The 19,351-nt window shown below is 38.8% G+C and overlaps 1 protein-coding gene across 2 annotated transcripts in view; it reads right to left on the bottom strand.

Moving 5' to 3' along the window:
• CUNH1orf21 (chromosome unknown C1orf21 homolog) overlaps window positions 1–19,351 on the bottom strand; it is a 253,360-nt gene that overhangs the window by 86,158 nt on the left and 147,851 nt on the right. Inside the window, exon 4 of one of the 2 annotated variants that reach the window (XM_017848108.1) lies at window positions 1,565–1,667. The exons of the other annotated variant lie outside the window; for it this stretch is intronic. Within the exon in view, the coding sequence (XP_017703597.1) occupies window positions 1,565–1,667 (103 nt within the window). The remainder of the gene's footprint in view (window positions 1–1,564; window positions 1,668–19,351) is intronic. 2 annotated transcript variants of the gene reach the window in all.

Genomic DNA, 19,351 nt, shown 5'->3' with positions numbered 1-19,351 from the left:
ATGGTTCTGAAAAAAAATTTATCTTTTATAAAAAGCTATAAAGAAGACTGGAACTCAGTGATATTTGAGAGAAGCAAAAATAATACTCTTTGCTAGAGAAAAGCATCTGAAATCATCGTAAGTCTCCTACCGCCAGCAACCCCAAGTTCCACAATAATGAAGACAAATGTACATTTAGTATTTTTTAAAATAAACACTATTCTTGATGACGTCTTACTAAATTATCAAATATATGTTTCCACTCCCAGAAGTGATAACATTTTTATAAAAATAAACCTACCTCTTAGAAAGATACAGTGGACACAATGTATCAGAGAAATTCTAGAAAGAAGTTCCCAGATATCAAGGGCCAAAAACCAAGACAAATAGTTGCAGATGATTTTAAATGATCTTTCATGACAAAAATAAACAACTCAGAAGGCCTTGTATGGTTATTATGCTAACTAGCTGATTTTTCACTTGTACATGACGAATAAATGACAATATAATTTAATTATTACTGTTACTTTCCCAGGCTACGATAGTCAGAGAAATATTTTTTTCTTCTTCTTCTTGTAAGAGATTGAGTCTTGCTCTGTTGCCCAGGCTGGGTGATCATGGCTCACTGCAGCCTTGACCTCCTGGGCTCAAGTGACCTCCCACCTCAGTCTTCAGAGTAGGTGGGACCATAGGCACACACTAGCACCTAGCCCAGCTAATTTTTTAACTTTTTGTGAAGAAGGGGTCTCGCTATATTGCCAAGGCTGGAATTCCTGGGTTCAACTGATCCTCCCTCTGCAGCATCCCAAAGTGCCAGGATTACAGGCGTGAGCCAAGGAAAGGAAATTAAAGTGTTGGCTCCCACAGCAAGGTGGATGCCATGCTCAGGGTTCTCTAAGGTTCAAGCCAGAGGACATTTTATTTGCACTAAGCAGTATCATCCCCCAAAGCACTCTTTCCCAATCATAGTCAAAGAAGGCTTTGGATAAGGCCATGGAACGCTAACTCTTTCTTTCCTCCCTTAGGATAATGTGGCCATGGAAGGCAAGCAGTCTCCAAAAAGGCAGGAAAGTGAGGGGCTCTGGGTTCATTGAAGTGAACTCTCCTTCTTCTCCCCAGAGGTCTGCTGGATCCTCACGGAGACACAAAGACGATCATCCTTGTCTTGTTACTGGCACATGCTCCACACACAGCGTATGCTCCATAAAGATTTTCGAATACCTCATCTATGTATAAACACTATCTCTTTTTTTTTTTTTTTTTTTTGAGATGGAGTCTCGCTCTGTAGCTCAGGCTGGAGGGCAGTGGCGCAATCTCGGCTCACTGCAAGCTCGGCCTCCCGGGTTCACGCCATTCTCCTGCCTCAGCCTCCTGAGTAGCTGGGACTACAGGTGCCCACCACTGTGCCCGGCTAATTTTTTGTATTTTTAGTAGAGACGGGGTTTCACTGTGTTAGCCAGGATGGTCTTGATCTCCTGACCTCGTGATCCACCCGCCTCGGCCTCCCAAAGTGCTGGGATTATAGTCATGAGCCACCGCGCTCGGCCTGTATAAGCACTATCTCTTATTGTACTCACTAACTCACCGCCTCTCCATGTAGGAAGGAGAAAGGATTCTCTGACATGGAAGTTTCCCATCCAGTGGCAGCTCAGAATTCTGACATGCTTGCCAGGTACATCATCTACAACCTTCAGACAACAAAAAACAAACACATGTTTTGCTGAAATATGCATTCTGTCCTGTGAATCATTATGGATCCTATTGAATCCCTTGAGAGAATACTACTGGGAACTATGATTGGGTCATTCTGGCTACTGCAGTCAGCCTGCTTGGGTTTGAGTCTAGCTCCATTCTTAACTGGTTGTGTGACCCCAGGCAAGTCACTTAAGTGTTTAAGTTTTCCTCACCTCTAAAATAAGAATACTAAAAGCACCTTTTCCTAAGACATGTAAAGTGCTTAGAACTGTGCCTGGCACCCAGTGTATGCTATTAGTAGTATTACACGAATTGCCCTGTCTTTTACCTTGATATCCCCACATCTGGTAGGATGTTCATGTGAGACCCTGCAGAAGGGCTGGGGTTTCTGCTCAAATATTTAGGCAACTCTAAGTGGCTAAGCTGATGATCTTCCCAACAAGTTGTGACAATAACTGACAAGCTAAAGATGACTGCACCCAGTATAGAAGAGGAATTTGCCTGAAAGCAAAAACAAGAGCACAGTTCAATCACCTTCGCCCTTCCTTTCCCAGAATATTCAACTTCAGCATACTCAAGAGTTCTGTACTTGTAAAACTGTCATAGGATAGCTGGCTAAGCTCACAAACCACACTGGCCCGAAGCCACACTGAATCCTGTCACCTTCCCACTCAAGTTCAGACGCTTCTAGCTGAGCAACTCTGCATGCCAGTCCGCGATCCCCTGGTTTCCAGATTATTAAGTGAAAACACATTCACTGGCACACCTTTCCCAAAAAGTCAACCAAGCAAATGAGCTTTCCCTCTGGACTGCCAGGTCCACTCTGCTCATCATGCAAAGAAGAAACCCAGGCCACTGCTTTTAAAGTTTTAAAGGGAGAGCACTGTAAACAATTAAGGTTCTTTGGGTTCTTAACATCATCAGAGGACCATGATAAGATCTCTTTGTAAATATTTAAGAATCACATATTTTCTCCCTGGCATTTCTGCCAGGGTCTGAGCACAAGATATATATTCATATCTGTCACCTGAAGACATCTAGACAGGCCACTTATAAACAACCCTAGCTGGAGACCTAAAGAAGAGGTGAGGTCATTATTCTGTGTGCTGGGGTGGAGACATGCGGTAGATGGCGAGGTCAAAGCTAGTTCTTCTAATGATGACAAGAAAGTATGATCATTGAGGATGGTGCTCAAAGTAATTATTTTAAAGACATTTACTTAAATAAACAAGCAAATAAATAAAAACTAGGGGTTCCTGAGGGGGAAAATAACACACTGGCTGTGTGTGAAAAAAGTATAATTTATATTTCATCTGTACTGCTACCTTCACACTTGGGCAAAATCAACAACAGACATTAAGTAGTTCTGGGATCCTACCCTTCTCCAAGAGGCCAGATGTCACAGAAAACATGTCTTTAAATCCCAGTTCCTTCATACCCATTCTCCCAACTATGTGGGGTTTAGTAAATTTATTGGTTTCTCTATATCTCAATTTCCTCAGGTAAATGATGATTGTTATGAAGATTTTTGAGATAATTCATATGGCAAATAGGAGATCCACATGGCAAATAGGAGCATACAACAATCGTTAGCTATTATCATTTATTTTTGGAACTGGCTTTCAAATAAATGAAATAATTCTTTTAAATGGTTAAAAAATAAACATTTGGAGAAAAAACTGATATGATGGCATTTATGCTATTTGTATTTGTGGCAATACCATTTACAGGTACAGATCAAAAGTCACCAAATTGCAGGGCATCAGAACTACAAAATAACTTTTAGCTTCATAAACTTTTTCTGAAACTAGATTAGAAATTCCTGGCTGGGCACAGTGGCTCATGCCTGTAATCCTAGCACTTTGGGAGATCAAGGTGGGCAGATCACCTGAGGTCAGGAGCTGGAGACCAGCCTGACCAACATGGTGAAACCCCGTCTCTACTAAAAATACAAAACCTTAACTGGGCGTGGTGGCATGCATCTGTAGTCCCAGGTACTTGGGAGGCTGAGGTGGGAGAATTGCTTGAACCCAGGAGGTGAAGGTTGCAGTTGAGATCGTGCCACTGTACTCCAGCCTGAATGACTCAGTCTCAAAAAAAAAAAAAAAAAAAAAACCTCCTATAGCCACTAATGCTGCCAGAATCGAATCAAAGATGGATCATAAGTCTATCAATCTCTTTTAAAATCTTGGTACATCTTATAACTTTAAAATTATGTTAAGATGCAATTTGTGAATATACATTTACTTAAAATATTACTACTAACTACTAGGAAAGAACAATAACAACTAAATTGAACTAATACTTTGAGCACTAGTATTTGGGTAAAAGATACATGCATTAGGCACTGGATTTTTCTGGCATTTATTAACAATTATTAACAATAATGGGTCTTTAATGACTTCACTTTCAATAGCTAAGTAGTAACTGACATGCTAGCACTCATTATCCATAGGTGGGGTATTTTAGTTTCTGTTTGTATCAGCCAGTAGGTTATGCTGTAGTAACAAACATCCCCAAAACAGAATGGTTTAAAACAACAAGGGTTTATTTCTCACTCCTGGGTACATGTTCATCACAGGTCAGCAGGGTCACTGCTCTGTGCTATGTCCTCATTCAGGAATGCAGATGGAAACAGACCAGAAATCTGGAACTTTGCAGGTCACCATGGTAGGCAGAATGGAATCTGTAGAATTCTGCATTGGGTCTTAAGACTTCCTCTTAAAGGTGACACATATCACCTCTACTCACATTTCATCTGGAAAAACAAGTCATGTGGTCACACAGGGTCAAAGAAGTGCACATGGACCCAGAGGGAGGAGATTTGGAATACTAGTGACCATGTCAAGTGACTACCATACCATATAAAGAAACTTTGCAGGATTTTTTCACTTTAATTTAGAGATTAAAACATGCAGCTGTAAAAAGTCCTGCACCTGATTGCTTCACTGGTGAGTTCTACCAAACATTTAAAGAACAAATACCAATCCTTCTCAAACTTTTCTAAATAACTGAAGAAGAGGAAACATTTACTAACTTATTTATATAAGACCATCATTATCCTGATACGGAAGCCAGACAAAGACACTACAGAAAAGAAAATTATAGACCAGTATCTCTTATGAACATTGATGCAAAAATCCTCAACAAAATACCAGCAAACTGAATTCAGCATATTAAAAAAATTATACACCATGACCAAGTGGGATTTATTCCTACAATGCCAAGATGGTTCAACATATAAAAATCAATCAATGTAATATGCCACATTTACAGAATAAAGGGAAAAAACATAACCATCTTAATTGATGGTGAAAGAGCATTTGACAAAACTCAATACCCTTTCATGATAAACACTCAACAAACTAGTAGTAGAAGGAAATCACCTCAAACTAGTAAAAGCCACATGTAAAAAACCCCAGTGAACATCCTACTTAATGTGAAAGACTAAAATCTTCCCCTCTAATATCAAGAACAAGGGAAGGATGCCCACTTTCATCATTTCAATTCAACATGGAACTGGAAGTTCTAGCCAGAGCAATTAGGTAAGGAAAAGAAATTAAAGGTATTCAAATTGTAAAGATAAAAGTAAACATTTCTTTTTGCAAGTAATGTAATCTTATGTTTGGAAAACCCTAAAGATTCCACACACAATAAAAAAGTCAGTTAGAACAAATGACTTAATAACAAAATTACAATAATCAAAACAGTGTGGTACTGACATAAAGATAGACATATAAAATGAAATAGAATGGAGAACTCAGAAATACGCTTTTGTATATGTGGTCAAATGATTTTTGACAAGGCTGCCAAGACCATTCAATGGAGAAAAGAGAGTCTTTCCAACAAATGGTGCTGGAAAAACTGGACATCAATATGCAAAAGAATGACATTAGACTCTTAATACTATATACAAAATGACCTCAAAATGGATCAAAGATCGAAACATAGGGCTAAAACTATAAAGCTGTTATTAGAAAGCATAGGGCAAAAGCTTCATGACATTGCATTTGACAATGATTTCTTGGAAATAACACCAAAGGCACCAGGCAACAAAAGAAAAAAAAATTGGATGTCATGAAAATGAAAAATTTTGTTCATCAAAAGATATGAGTGACAGAATAAAAAGGCAACCTACAGAATGAGAAAGAAGATTTGAAATCATATATCTACTAAGGGATTAATACCAAAAAATATACAGAATTCCTAAAACTTAACAACAAAAGAAGCAAACAACTAAATTAAAAGATTGGAAAAGGACTTGAATAGACATTTCTCCAAAGGAGAGATACAAATGGCTAATAAGCACATGAAAAGATGTTCGATCTCACTAAATCATCAGGAAGATATAATTTGAAACCACAATGAAGTACCACCTCACACTCACTAGGATGACTACTCTCATGAAAACCCAGAAAATATCAAGTGTTGGTGAGGATGCAGAGTAACTAGAATCCTTGTACACTGTTGGTGGGAATGCGAAAAGTTACAGCCACTGTGGAAAAGTTATGGCAGTTCCTCAAAACATTAAAAATCAGACTACCATATGGTCCAGCAATTCCACTTCTGGGTATGTGCCCAAAAGAATTGAAATTAGGGGCTGGGTGCAGTGGCTCACGCCTGCAATCCCAGCACTTTGGGAAGCCGAGGTGGGCGTATCACCTGAGGTCGAGAGTTTGAGACCAACCTGACCAACATGGAGAAACCCCGTCTCTACTAAAAATACAAAATTAGCCAGCATGGTGGTGCATGCCTGTAATCCTAGTTACTTGGGAGGCTGAGGCAGGAAAGTAGCTTGAACCTGGGAAGCAGAGGGTGCGGTGAGCCAAGATCATGCCTTTGCACTCCAGCCTGGGCAACAAGAGTGAGACTATGCCTCAAAAAAAAAAAGAAAAAAAAAAGAACTGAAATTAGGATCTCGAAGAGATACTTGTACACCCATGTTCAAAGCAGCATTATTCACAATAGCTAAAACATGGAGGCAACTCAAGTTTCTACTGACAGAGGAACACGTAAGTAAAATGTGTATATACATACAATGGAATATTATTCAGCCTTAAAAAAGAGAAGCTAAAGAGGAAATTTCGATATATGCTACAACATGGATGGGCCTTCAGAACGTTACACTAAGTGAAATAAGCCATTCTCAAAACGACAAACATTGTATGATTCCACTTATATGAGGCACTTAGAGTAGTTAAAACTATAGAGACAGAAAATAGAATGGTGGCTGCCAGGGACAGGGGGGAAGGAGGAATGGGAAGTTACTGTTTAATGGGTATAGAATTTCAGTTTTACTAGATGAAGAGTTCTGGAGATGGATGATGGTGATGGATACACAGAATTATGAATGTATTTAATGTCACTGAACTGTACATAACTATTAAGATGGTAAATATTGTTATGCAATTTTTACCACAATTAAAAAAATCCAAACATGCAGCTGTATCTAATTCAAACATAGTCCATATATACCCTGGGCCATGCAAGGGAGGGAATTAGTACTTTGTATTCAACAGAAGCTAACTTGATTCTTTGGATGCAAAACCAAACTTGGATGAGAAAGTTGCAAAAAGCAACTAAGGTCCCAGTTAATTTCTTATCTGTTTTCCCATTTTTAGGGAAAATAATCTTTTTTTTTCTTTTCACACAAAGAATGCATTCCATCAGGCTATGCTATAGAAATTTACAAGGTCACACAAGGAAGATGGGCATTCTTCCATCTACCTCCTCTGCCACCTTCAAACACAGGCATCCGCACAAGAGGGATAGTGTCCAGATTTTTTTCACAGGTTGATAGGCAATTAGACATGGAACTTGCACGCATTATTTATTTTTAAAGCTGGAAAGAACCTCACATGCTATGGCAGGCACCTACTAGTTGTCCTCAGATATCTACCCCTCCCCAACACACACATTGCAGTTGTACATGACAACTATATGACATGATGTGACAGCCATTTCTCACTTCTCTCCCAGTGAGGTGTGACCATGTGACTACATTCTGGTCAAAGTGGTATGAGTGGAGGCCGCGTGTCACTTTTAGATCATGCCTCTAAAGGAGGGGGTGTGTCTTCCCCTTGGTCCTTTCCCTCCTCTCACTGGCTGGTGTGTGGACATGAGTGCGGGCACTGGAGCAGTAGACTCAACCACAGGGTGAAGCTGTGTGGTGAGCACAGTGGAGCAATAACAGCAAGAACCTGGGTCCCTGAAAATGTGAAGTTCCCACCCAGCTCTTGGCGTGTGTATGCCAACATTGTATGTGGAAGAAATAAATGTTTGTAATAAAGTTTGACCCAGGTCAGATGGGTCAAATCTCACTTTAAAATGAAGAAACTGAGGCCAAAGAGATTAAAAGGCATGCCCAGGTTCATACAGCCATCCCCTCTGTAAACTGCATATTACAATGATGGAAAATTACTCTTTTTTCCTGTTAATGGCCATGAGAATAAAATCTTTCTGTAATTCCTTCTTGAATGATTTAATGTCATACTCAGCAGGGGTAACAATAGAATGTAATGCTAAGAACCACATCATTTCAAGTTTCTTAGGATGATAAACGTGTCCTATTAACAGAAATTATTTAATTCAGTGTAGATTGCCAGGGTATAAAGTAAATGGAAAATTCTGAAGGTTTTAATGGAGGAAACAGCTCAACTATGAGATAGTCTAGAAGTACATTTCCTAAAGTCCACAGGAAGACAATCAGTGAGTTGTACTGTATTTATACTTCCTTCTGAGTAGGAACAGTAAGCCTTCAAATGTGATGGGAACTTGGCTCTGAGTGGTGAAAGTACCCAGCTTTAACAAGCACACATCCAAAAAACCACAGCCTTACCCTACTAAGATAAAGTCCATTCATGATGCTGCATTTGCTTTTAGTTAACTTTTCACAGAAATGGAGAAAAGCGTTCCCAATTCACTATGTCCTTGGTATTCTCATTTGCTGTTTAAAAATGACATTCACAAGGAATGATGCTGTCTGACGTACTTCATGTATCTGATGCTCTAAGGGATTGCAAAATGGCTTGGAATTGTTTCAGAGAGAACAAAAACATCTGACATTATTGGTTTAAGCTTTAGGTACAGTTTGTGGAAAACAAGAACATACTTTGGAAGCACTTCTTTTAGGTTCTACTTAGTGACTTCCTGTTGAGAGAGCTGATACTAAGTCACAACATCACAGGACAACTAAAACCATCAGAATGCAAAGCCATTTGGTTCAATTTTACGCACCCCTCGTTCCAAGCTCCTACACAGCTGTCCCGAATTATTCTTACTACTAGCAGAAATGACAGCTGGTGTGAAGGGGGCTGACTTCCCTACAACAGATCGTAGTTCCCTGTTTCACTGTACTTATAGCTCTCAAAATATTCAATGCCAGTTAATGTTTCAAATCTGATGTCATATACCTGTTTTAAATGATTTCAAGAGCTCCTTGTTGCCTTGAGAATACCTTACCTTTAGCACCCAAAGACCTCAAGTCCCCCCATCCTGCCTCTCCAGATCCACCCCCTCACTGCTCCCCTTTGCTGCCACTACCTTGGACTATACTCCAGTTCAGGGACTTTCTCACCCCACCCTTCTGTACTCTCTGTCTGAGCTGTCACCCACCCCAATCTCTTCTGTATTTACGACCTCTGCCTGACCTCTCTCCTACTCCCATGTAAAAGTGACCATTTCCTAGACTTTCCTACCTCTACAGAGTTACCTGTTCAACTGTGTTTTACTTATTCATGTACCCATGCCCCATTCTATGTCGTGAGCACCTCAAAGGGAGGGATCGTGTCTTAATTTTCTTCCTAACGTCTGGGATGGTTCTTGGCACACAGATGTTCAATATATGCTTGCCGAATGACTGAGAATAAAAGAAAAAAAGAATCAGAAAGTACACAGCTTAAATCAGTAAAATTAAAAAAAAAAACAAAACAAAACACAACCAAATGTGTAAAAGAAACCACAATTTGTAACAGTGTCTTTTTGTTAAATCTGTTATGCTGAGATAGAAAGAAGCAAATCATCTATGGTGCAGAAAAGCCCAGTGAGAGGCAATTGATGTCTTTACACCTGGAATGAGAAGACCCAGATTTGAGTCTTAGCTCTACCACCTTCTGCCTCTAACTCTGGGCAATTTACATGTACAAAATGAAAATCTAAATTCCACCTCATTCCAAAGTAAATCTTGGCACTAGCTGGCAAGAAACACCCCTCTGAGCTTTTCTTTTCCCTTTCTAAATTCACTTAAACAGAATTTAGAAATTTAAACAGAGATGAAAATACTCACAGTACCGACCTCACAGTGTGTGAGGCTCCGATGAGCTAGTGACTATAAAAGCACTCTATAAACGATGCAATGACACATAAATGAAAGGCATTATTATCATAGACGGGAAAGAAACAAACTATTCAGAGTGGTTACTGTGGGCCAGGTGTTAGGGATTCAAAGACAACTCAGAAACTCAGGATTGCCCTGGTGAATGCTCTCTCAGACAGATCCCACCCCACTCTTGGGTGGAATCAGAACCACTCACATGACTTTACTCTGCCAACCAACTTCTGTCCCCATAGGTCTGAGTATCATGGACCAAGTACAAGTCTGGATACGGCAAAGAAACAAAGGCAGCCCAACGTAGAGACATACACACCAAATATGGAAGAAAATGCTCCGTCACATACCCCATTCACTGCCCACTCCCCAGCCCCGGCCAGGGCCTCCTGTGGAACTGACTGGCACCCACTCACCCTTTCCTGAAGGACTTTTTATGGGGGATTGTGTGGAGCCTGGTCCCAGAGTTGGGGATATTTGTAATTAGGAAAGGTATACAAAACTGGTCACTTCTCACTTGAAATGAGGACTGCAATATAATTTAATTTTACTTTATTCTTTGTCAAAGAACCAATAGCTAAAAAAAAAAGATGCTGGAACATTTATTTTTGAAATTGTTATGAAGCCTTATTTCTTAGCATCCAACCTGCCTAAGTCTTGGACCTACAGGAAGTATTAAAAATAAAAGACCATGCCTTCTTTAGCATTATGTTCAAGATCACATTTATTCATTCATTCATCCTGCAAATATTTATCTAGTACTTATGACCTGCTAGGGCAGTAGACTAGGTACTGGGGAAACAGCTATTAACCACCTAGAAGTAGGGGCCTAGAGCAAACAGGACTTTAATTACGATTATGATGACTTACAAAGGAGAAGTATAGGGTTCCACGCTCTAATGAAGTCTGTGGGGGGAAGAGGATATGGTGGGAGGGGTCAGGGAGCAGTCAAGGGAGGAAGTTGCAGGAGTGCAGGCTCTAGAGGGGAAGGAACTTGGCCAGAGCTTGAGCCAGAGGGAAGAGAGAGAGAGGACCCCAGAGAGGCAGTGAGAGGTCATCCCTGCTCAGGTTATTACCCAGGAGCAGCAGGAAGCCACTGTAGGAAGGGCTTTATACTGGGGAATGACATGATTAGCTATATATTAAAAAACAAAAACAAAAGATGACTTTAATACCCATGATGGTGGTAAGAAGCTTGCAGACCTAGATAAAGGTGACAGGAAGAAGTCATCACTGCTGCACCACCTCTTCAATATATGGATGAAGACGCCAAGCCTCAAAAATGAAATGACCTGGCCAAGATCACACAGAGAGATTCTGGCAGAGTCACATTTTTCTGACTTGGTCCAGTGGTTTTAAAATTTTTCTACAATAAAACTGTAACTGCGAAGTTGGAGTCAGAGCTCTCCAAATCTTTTTTTAAAGAAACAAGTTATGTTGCTCAGGCTGAAGTGCAGTGGCACAGTCATAGCTCACTGTAAACTTGAACTCCCAGGCTCAAGGGATCCTCCTGCCTCAGCCTCCTGAGTAGCTGGGACGATAAATGTGTGCCATCAGGCTTGGCTAATTTTTTTTTTCTAATTTTTAGTAGAGGCAGAGTCTTTTTATGCTGTCCAGGCTGATCACAAACTCCTGGCCTCAAGGGATCCTCCAATCTCAGTCTCTCAAAGTGCTGGTCTTACAGACATGAGCCATAAGGCCTGGCCTCTCCTAACCTTCGACTTATATCCACATAATCACAGAACTGATAGTGCTTTCTCACCACTTTGAACTTAATGATACTACTAATAATAGCAGCAATCACTTACTGGAAACCTTCCAACTGACAGGCAACTTGTTAGGTACTTTCCATATCTCATCTTTACAACAATCTTGTAAGATGGGTATTATTTTTGTTGTTTTACAGTTGAAAGAACTGAGGACCAGAAATATTTGTTTCATTGCTCAAGGTCACACAAGTGAGTTGAGTGTGATCAGAATCTGCAGTCATTTCCCTCTCACTCCAAACTCTGACACCATGCCATGCCAAATCTAGATTTTATCACTATCCAATGCTAACTTCTGGCTTTCTAGTGAAAATCAGAATAGAAAGGGAGAGCTACCTCTCCCTAAATTAAAAGAAAAAATCCTACATGAAATTGTCTGAAAAGTTCAATTAATCAAATGTATACAAACACAAAGTATAATAAGCCTTGAAAAAATTTTTATTTTTAAGCTACATTAGAGGCACAAAATTCTAAGAATTCTCCTCTAACCTGTTTTAAGAGATAAACATTGGGAGTAACCATGTGGTTGGGCCAAGATAAAAATGTCTCATTAAAATTGTCTGATCTACAATTTCAGCTGCAGGAAGTGCACTGCTGATTCCTGAAAAGGTGGGCTGTGGAGAAAAAAGAGATCATCTCTGACTGACCTGCTCTTGACCCTCCAAAACTGGTGGAAATGAAATTTAAAGTCAGCTTCCATATGATAAACACTCCAAAAATTGGAGAGGAAATATAAGAAAATGGAAAAAAAAATCTGGCCCTAATGAGAAAGTTATGTAGCCCCAAAGAAAAATGGAAAATTAAGAAGATTTTATAAGCAATTATAGCCCCCCTTAAATAAACCTTGGACGTCATGTGAAAAAATTATTCAGGAAACAGCTGTTATTCATTCTTAAGGAGATAGAAATATTCCCATTAAGACACAGGAACGGACCAGGATATACTCATTCTATGACAGATGAAATAAGATCATCACTGCATACAGTAAACGTTAAAATCAACACTGCAGGAAAATGGGCTAGTGAATCAGAAACAGATACAAGAAATACATGTGGAGGGTTGAAAGAAGGTGAGAGAAGATGGCAGACATAGAAAATAGAGCGTAGAGACATAACCTGCAAGCAGTGGGAGTCCCTAAGAAGAAAGGAACAAATGAAAGTCGATTTTCCAGAAGTTAACACCAAAGCCAGATACAAAATATCTGTGGCGTAAAGATGGGAAATACTCTGTGTTCTCTTATATTTGTAAGCAGAAAACAAAGGCCTATCTGTTTTAGGCAAACAAAAAAGCTTTTTAAAGTCTAAAACCAGATCACTTTGAAACAGGTGGAAATTTGTATAGTTTTAGTTTTTCCCACTGTAAAAAACAATTCTAATGAGCAAACAGGAGAGTGGGAGTATAGGGACTGGGGACTTGGGAAGAGGGTAAAACTTACATAATATTTAAATGGCTATAGGTATCCCAAAATGTTTCTGCATGCACTGATATTACCACAATGCCATTTCCACAAATATCAGACTGTTGCCCCAAATACCAGAAGAAAAGGGGCAGGCTCTTAAAGGGAGGATGCTGACGCTCAACAGGGCATGGGTGATCATGAAGTCAGTTTTCCACTTGGAAATAAGTAAGCAAGATCATAAAATCAGGGTAAGATAGTTGATGAATAAAAATAGCTATAAGAAAAAAAAAGTCAACACAGTGAAACCCCGTCTCTACTAAAAAATACAAAAAACTAGCCGGGCGTGGTGGCGGGCGCCTGTAGTCCCAGCTACTCGGGAGGCTGAGGCAGGAGAATGGCGTAAAACCCGGGAGGCGGAGCTTGCAGTGAGCTGAGATCCGGCCACTGCACTCCAGCCTGGGCGACAGAGCGAGACTCCGTCTCAAAAAAAAAAAAAGAAAAAAAAGAAAAAAAAGTCATAAGTGTTGAGCTCGATGAATCTAATAGCTGATGAAATTATTGAAACAAAATAGACAAAAGAGAAACAGAATCGAACCCCCCCTTAAAAAAAAAGAAAAGAAAAGAAAAAGAAAAAGAAAAGAAAAGAGAGACTTTTAAAACTTTCAGGAGAAATTAATGAAGTATGACTAAGGGAAAGCATAAAAAGAACTCAAAAGGTACAGAATTACTTATATTCTTAAAATGGAGTAAAGTTATTTGGTCCAAAGGTGTAGCCGTCATTATCATCATCATCATTGCCTTCATCATCACTGTCATCATCATCATCATCATCAAAGCTATCACTGATGCAGCACTTATTATGCGGCAGGCACCATTCTTAATGCTCAAAATAAATCTATGTGGTGGGTGCCATTATTGTCTCCATCTCACAGATAAGGAAACTGAGGCCCAGAGAAGTAAAGTAACTTGTCCAAGGCCCAGAGCTAAATAACTGAGATTTAGTTCAGCTCTTAACTACTTCATTCTTCTACCTCTTTAAGACTAGTTATTACTAGAAGAATACAGCATGTATGGGATAAGTTTTAAAATAATCACTACTATATTTAGAGTACTAATAATTAAAGCATCTACTATTTGCAAAGGACCTGTTATGTGCCAGGCATTGCACTAAGCATCTAAGAGACATCAGTTCATTTAATTCTAGCACCCTTGCAAGATATTGTAAAGGTGAAGGGTGTAAAAGTAAAGATATGGTAAAGATTGCAAAGGCGTTAAGATTCTTGCCCAAGGTCATGCAGCTAGTAAGTTGCAAAGCCATGATCTGAACCAGGGTCTATTTGACCCTAAAGCCCAGGCTTCTTCTCTACTAAGCTAATACCCATATAGGGACAGGATATTCACATTCCGAATGGCATTCAAAGGTAAAAAGATATCAGACCCAATGAGTTCCAAGTAGTCCAATCTGGTAGAGGTTACTGCTTCTCACTTCTTTAAATTCCTTCCTTCCACTGCTGTCTTCTGATTTTCCTCCCTCCTGGCTGCCTTTTTCTTTCATTCTCCTTTCTTGGATTGCTCTTTGTCCATCTTTCTATCTGTCATTGTTCCTATCTTTGGGCATGGGTTCCTTTTGTCATCTCATGATAATGATGATCCAATATGATACATCTCCAGACTTTTGTCTGATACACATGTGTGCATGTGCACACACATATCTGTATGCAACTTCCTGTTAAGTATACTCATAAATATGTATGTACAGATAGAATCTATATATGTTTCAAAATATCATGGCAGCCAAGAAGTTTGATAGTTCTTCTTCTCCCTCTATGTCTCTCTGTTCTTATCTATGTGGACACCTATCAAAGTCCTTATCACATAAAGCCAAAGTCTATTTGCTCAAATATGTCTCCTACCAGACATAAAATCCTGTATCTTTCACTTTACATTTGTATCCAAAACATGTAGCACAGGGTCTGGTGCAAAGTAAACACTCAAGAAATGTTATTAATTGAATAATAAAAACTAGAGGAGAAAGAAAGCAGAAAAGAAAGTAGGAATTAAATTAGGTAGCAACCTATTTTAAAGAATAATCAAAGTATGCAAAAATAAAATGGCCTTGAGATATCATTTTTACTCTTAAGTAAATCAGCAAGAATTTTAAAAAACAAAATTCTCATTGCTAGTGAGGGTATCAATTCTGCCTCTTATCTCAGTGTTGAAACTGGTAGTCTCCATATACTGCTGGTGGAAGGCACCAGGCAATATATGTCCAAAACAATAAAACGATTCATAATCATCAATCCAATGATCCCATTCCTGGAAACTTATCTAAGGAAATAAATCAACAGAAGAGAATGGCTGTATTTGGGGATATGCTTACAGAAGTATTATGTAATATATAATAACAAAAACAGGAAAGAGACTAATACCCAACAGTAAGATAAAAGCTAAGGAAAATCAATTTGATGTGCTTTTACACATCCATTAAAATTTAACACAATGACTATAAAGGAAAATAGAAAATGATATAATGTTCACTTTGGGAGGCCGAGGCAGGTGGATCGCCTGAGGTCAGGAGTTTGAGACCAGCCTGGCCAACATGCTGAATCCCTGTCTCTACTAAAAATATAAAAATTAGCCAGGCGTAATCTCAGCACCTTGGGAGGCTGAGGAAGGAGAACTGCTGGAACCCAGGAGGGAAAGGCTGCAGTGAGCTGAGACTGCACTATTGCACTCCAGCCTGGGCTGACAACAGTGAGACTCTGTTTCAAGGAAAAAGAAAGGAGAGGAGAGGGGAGGGGAGGGGAGGGGAGGGGAGGAAAGACAATGATATTATGCTAAGAAAAAAGTGGAATGCAAAATTTATGCAGGCTATGCCTACAATTCTGTAAAACTATTACTTGCATCTGGGCAAAGATGGAAAGCATCTCACAAAAATGAAAAATGTGTTGTGATGATAGGACTAGGTATGTCTTTTTAAATCATATTTTAAGGTGCAGCTGCTATAATATGAAATGAGACAGAGATTGAACACTGGTTCCATACTTTATTAGTTGTATTACTTTAGACAGGAAGTTTAACTTATCTGACTTCTGCTTACTCATTTGTAAAGTGGAAAAATTTTATTTCTATTGCTTAACTGATTTCATTAACTTAAAACATGGAATAAACACTTATACAGCACTTACTATATACCTGGCACTGTTCTAGGCACTTTACAAATATTAACTTGTTTAATCATCAAAACAATATTTTAACAGGATGCACAAAGAGGTTCTGGAATCTAGAGTGATAGCAGCAAGACAGTAACTTTCTATAGCTTTCCAATATCCATGGGATACAATTATAAATAAAATTAACCGCTAACATTTATTGAGTGCTTGCTATGTGACAAGCATTGTGTTAGTGCTTTCCTGACCCTATCTCAGATAGCCCTTACAACAATCCTGTTAGGTAGTTACTATAAACTACAGTTTCCTGAGGACTCAGGAAACTCAGGCTCAGAGAGGTTAGGTAACATGCTAGTAAGTGACAGAGCCTGTATCTAAATCTGGGTTTGTCTGAGTTCACAGCCAGGTTCTTCACCACAGTAGGACAGCGTGTCCCATTTTGTTAGAGTATACAAAGTCTTTCACAACCTGAACCTTACTCCCGGTCCCATCACTCCAAATCTGGGACAGTTCTGGGTGGACACCCTCATCTTCTAAGTCCCTGGCCTCTGCTCCCGCTGTTCCTCACCTGATCTTCTTTAAATACCTATTCAGCCCTTAAGGCTCTGCTTTCCCATACCTTCTAAGACATAATCACTTGTTCCCTCATCTGCTATCATTTAGACACTAATGTGAGCTTATAAGTCAGTGTGTAATACATTATTTTTATGCTTCTTTACCAGCCTGTTTCTTCCAGACTACGAATTTCACAAAAGCAAAGACCATGTTTTACACTATTTTGTATACTGCTGTATTCCTTGTTCTAAGCATAGTTGCCACACTTGATAAGGACTCAACAATTACTTGGTGAATGCACAAACACTTTTGGCACAGAGGATATTCCCAAGACTCACCAGTCAACACTGGAGCATCATTTACTAAGAACAAAGGATGAAGCATCAGGACATAGTATTTCTCGATATTGTTTTTCACAGAGCTTTGATGCTGAAGGTAGTTTAGCTAAATGAGAGCATAAAGGGGACCTCTCCATTAGGAAGGCTTCCCTGATATTCTAAGTTTGGGTTATGTGTGTATAATATTATGTGTTTCCCTGTTAGGTCCATTAGCATACTTTATGGAAACTGCCTACTCACTGGCTTGCCTCCTCCTTCTTAGACAGTGAACCCCTTAAGGACAGGACTATGGGTATTACTTACAATACCCAGAACCAAGGACAGTAGCTGGCAGGTAGCTGGTGATTAATAAATACTTGTTGAGGGAGTGAATGAATGAATGAATGAATGAATGAAGGGGATTGAGACATTTTCTTTCCCTCAGTTCTCCCTTCCTTACCTCTATAAACATTCTATTCAGATTTTGAGCTATTTCTCAATGAATAGGTTATAGTTAAGTGTTATGTTCCAAAGCTGATGCTTTTATTTTTATCCAGAAAACATAGTAGGTTTTTGCGAAATTATTAGATACACTTGGAGTTAGTTGGCCATAAAGTTGTCAAATAATTCTCATTTTTTAAAACAATAGCCAAAACACAACTTAGTCCCTGACCAGTTTTAGAAAGATGACAACCTGATTTATGTTTGTATTACCTGTCAAGTTCTACCCAAGCTAAGAGAGAATTCAGCACTAATGATCCCAAGTAAGAGAATTAAATGCTGGGGATGGGAGGATGCTTCAGAAATACCTATAGGTTTAGTATAAAATAAATCAGTGTGAAAATATTTTCTAGGGGATGTCAGAAGGCTAGCAAAGAATTAGTCAAACATCCCCAGCTTCTGATTCTATCGTTCAGTTTTTTGGTGTTTTTAACAATGACCTTAAGGCAAGGCAAGATACTGAATCATGAAGAAAAATTCACTAATGTTTAAAATCCTGTATTTACTAACAAGGAGAAGGCAAATATATTTCAGAAAACTTTCAACAATAAGGCAAGAATGATCAACACACTCCATTCCTTGGACAATATGGTTAACTCCACATTTTGTCATTAACTCTAACAATAAAATTTTAAAATGACTGCCGTTTTCCTAAATAACGGGAATAGCTTCACAACAGTACTTCCACTGTATCTTTTAAAGAACTAAAAAGCCAAAGTAATTTGTCCACATGGTGAATGTATTTACCTTATAAAGTCCTGAAATTATATATTGCTACAATTATTAATTTACTACTCCATCTACAGCAGAATGAAGTTTCCACTGATGTTCCACAGAGATGGAAATTAGGTGACTGGACATTCTCCTTCCTCTCACAGAATGTCCATTACAACAAGAAAAGCAACAGACTTTTGATGTGGCAGAAAGCCTGCTGTTCTGCTCAGCTGTAAATCCTTATGTTTTAAATGCTTTTTGTATAATTTTATTTTCCTGAGTTGTAAACTAATACCTAAGGGGCAAACCTTTTTAAATGTAGAAAAGAATTTTAAAAAATAATCTACCATAACTCTGCCACCCAGAGATAACCCTCATATCCTTGCGGTCAGTTAACACCGGCAGTCTTCTCTCATAGGTTATTCTACAGGTGTGTTTCATGATCAGATCACTAAGATCCTGTGCATATCACAACCTTGATATGACTTCTGATTATACAATCGGAACCCCAAGCCAATATTTCTTAATGATGATATGGATGATTTATTGGCTTAAAACCAAGCAAATACAAAAGCTAAATGATGGCAAAAAAAGAGGTCACCACATAAAGGAATAAAATTAAAACTAGTAGATAAAGTTGGGAAATCATTATTCAGTCACACTGAAATATAGTAGGAAGAGCACACTATATACATTTTATGATAATTCGATGACCAATTAAGATGTTATCACTGAAAGTCAACTTTCCATGGAAACCAACGGTATGAGAATAATCATCCAAGAATAATTATGAGAATAACCAAAATTTATATAAAAATAAAATGAAGGAGTTTTAATAGTTAACCCTATGTTTAAAACAAAAGTTTTTTTTTTCTGTTTATCCCTGCAAGTATGTTTATTTTTGCCTAAACAATGCAAAATATCACCAT

Source organism: Rhinopithecus bieti, unplaced genomic scaffold, assembly GCF_001698545.2.
Source record: "Rhinopithecus bieti isolate Rb0 unplaced genomic scaffold, ASM169854v2 scaffold_27006, whole genome shotgun sequence".
Classification (NCBI taxonomy): Eukaryota; Metazoa; Chordata; class Mammalia; order Primates; family Cercopithecidae; genus Rhinopithecus; species Rhinopithecus bieti.
Note: the sequence above shows the minus strand (reverse complement) of the source record. Positions and strands in the feature narration are given on the sequence as shown.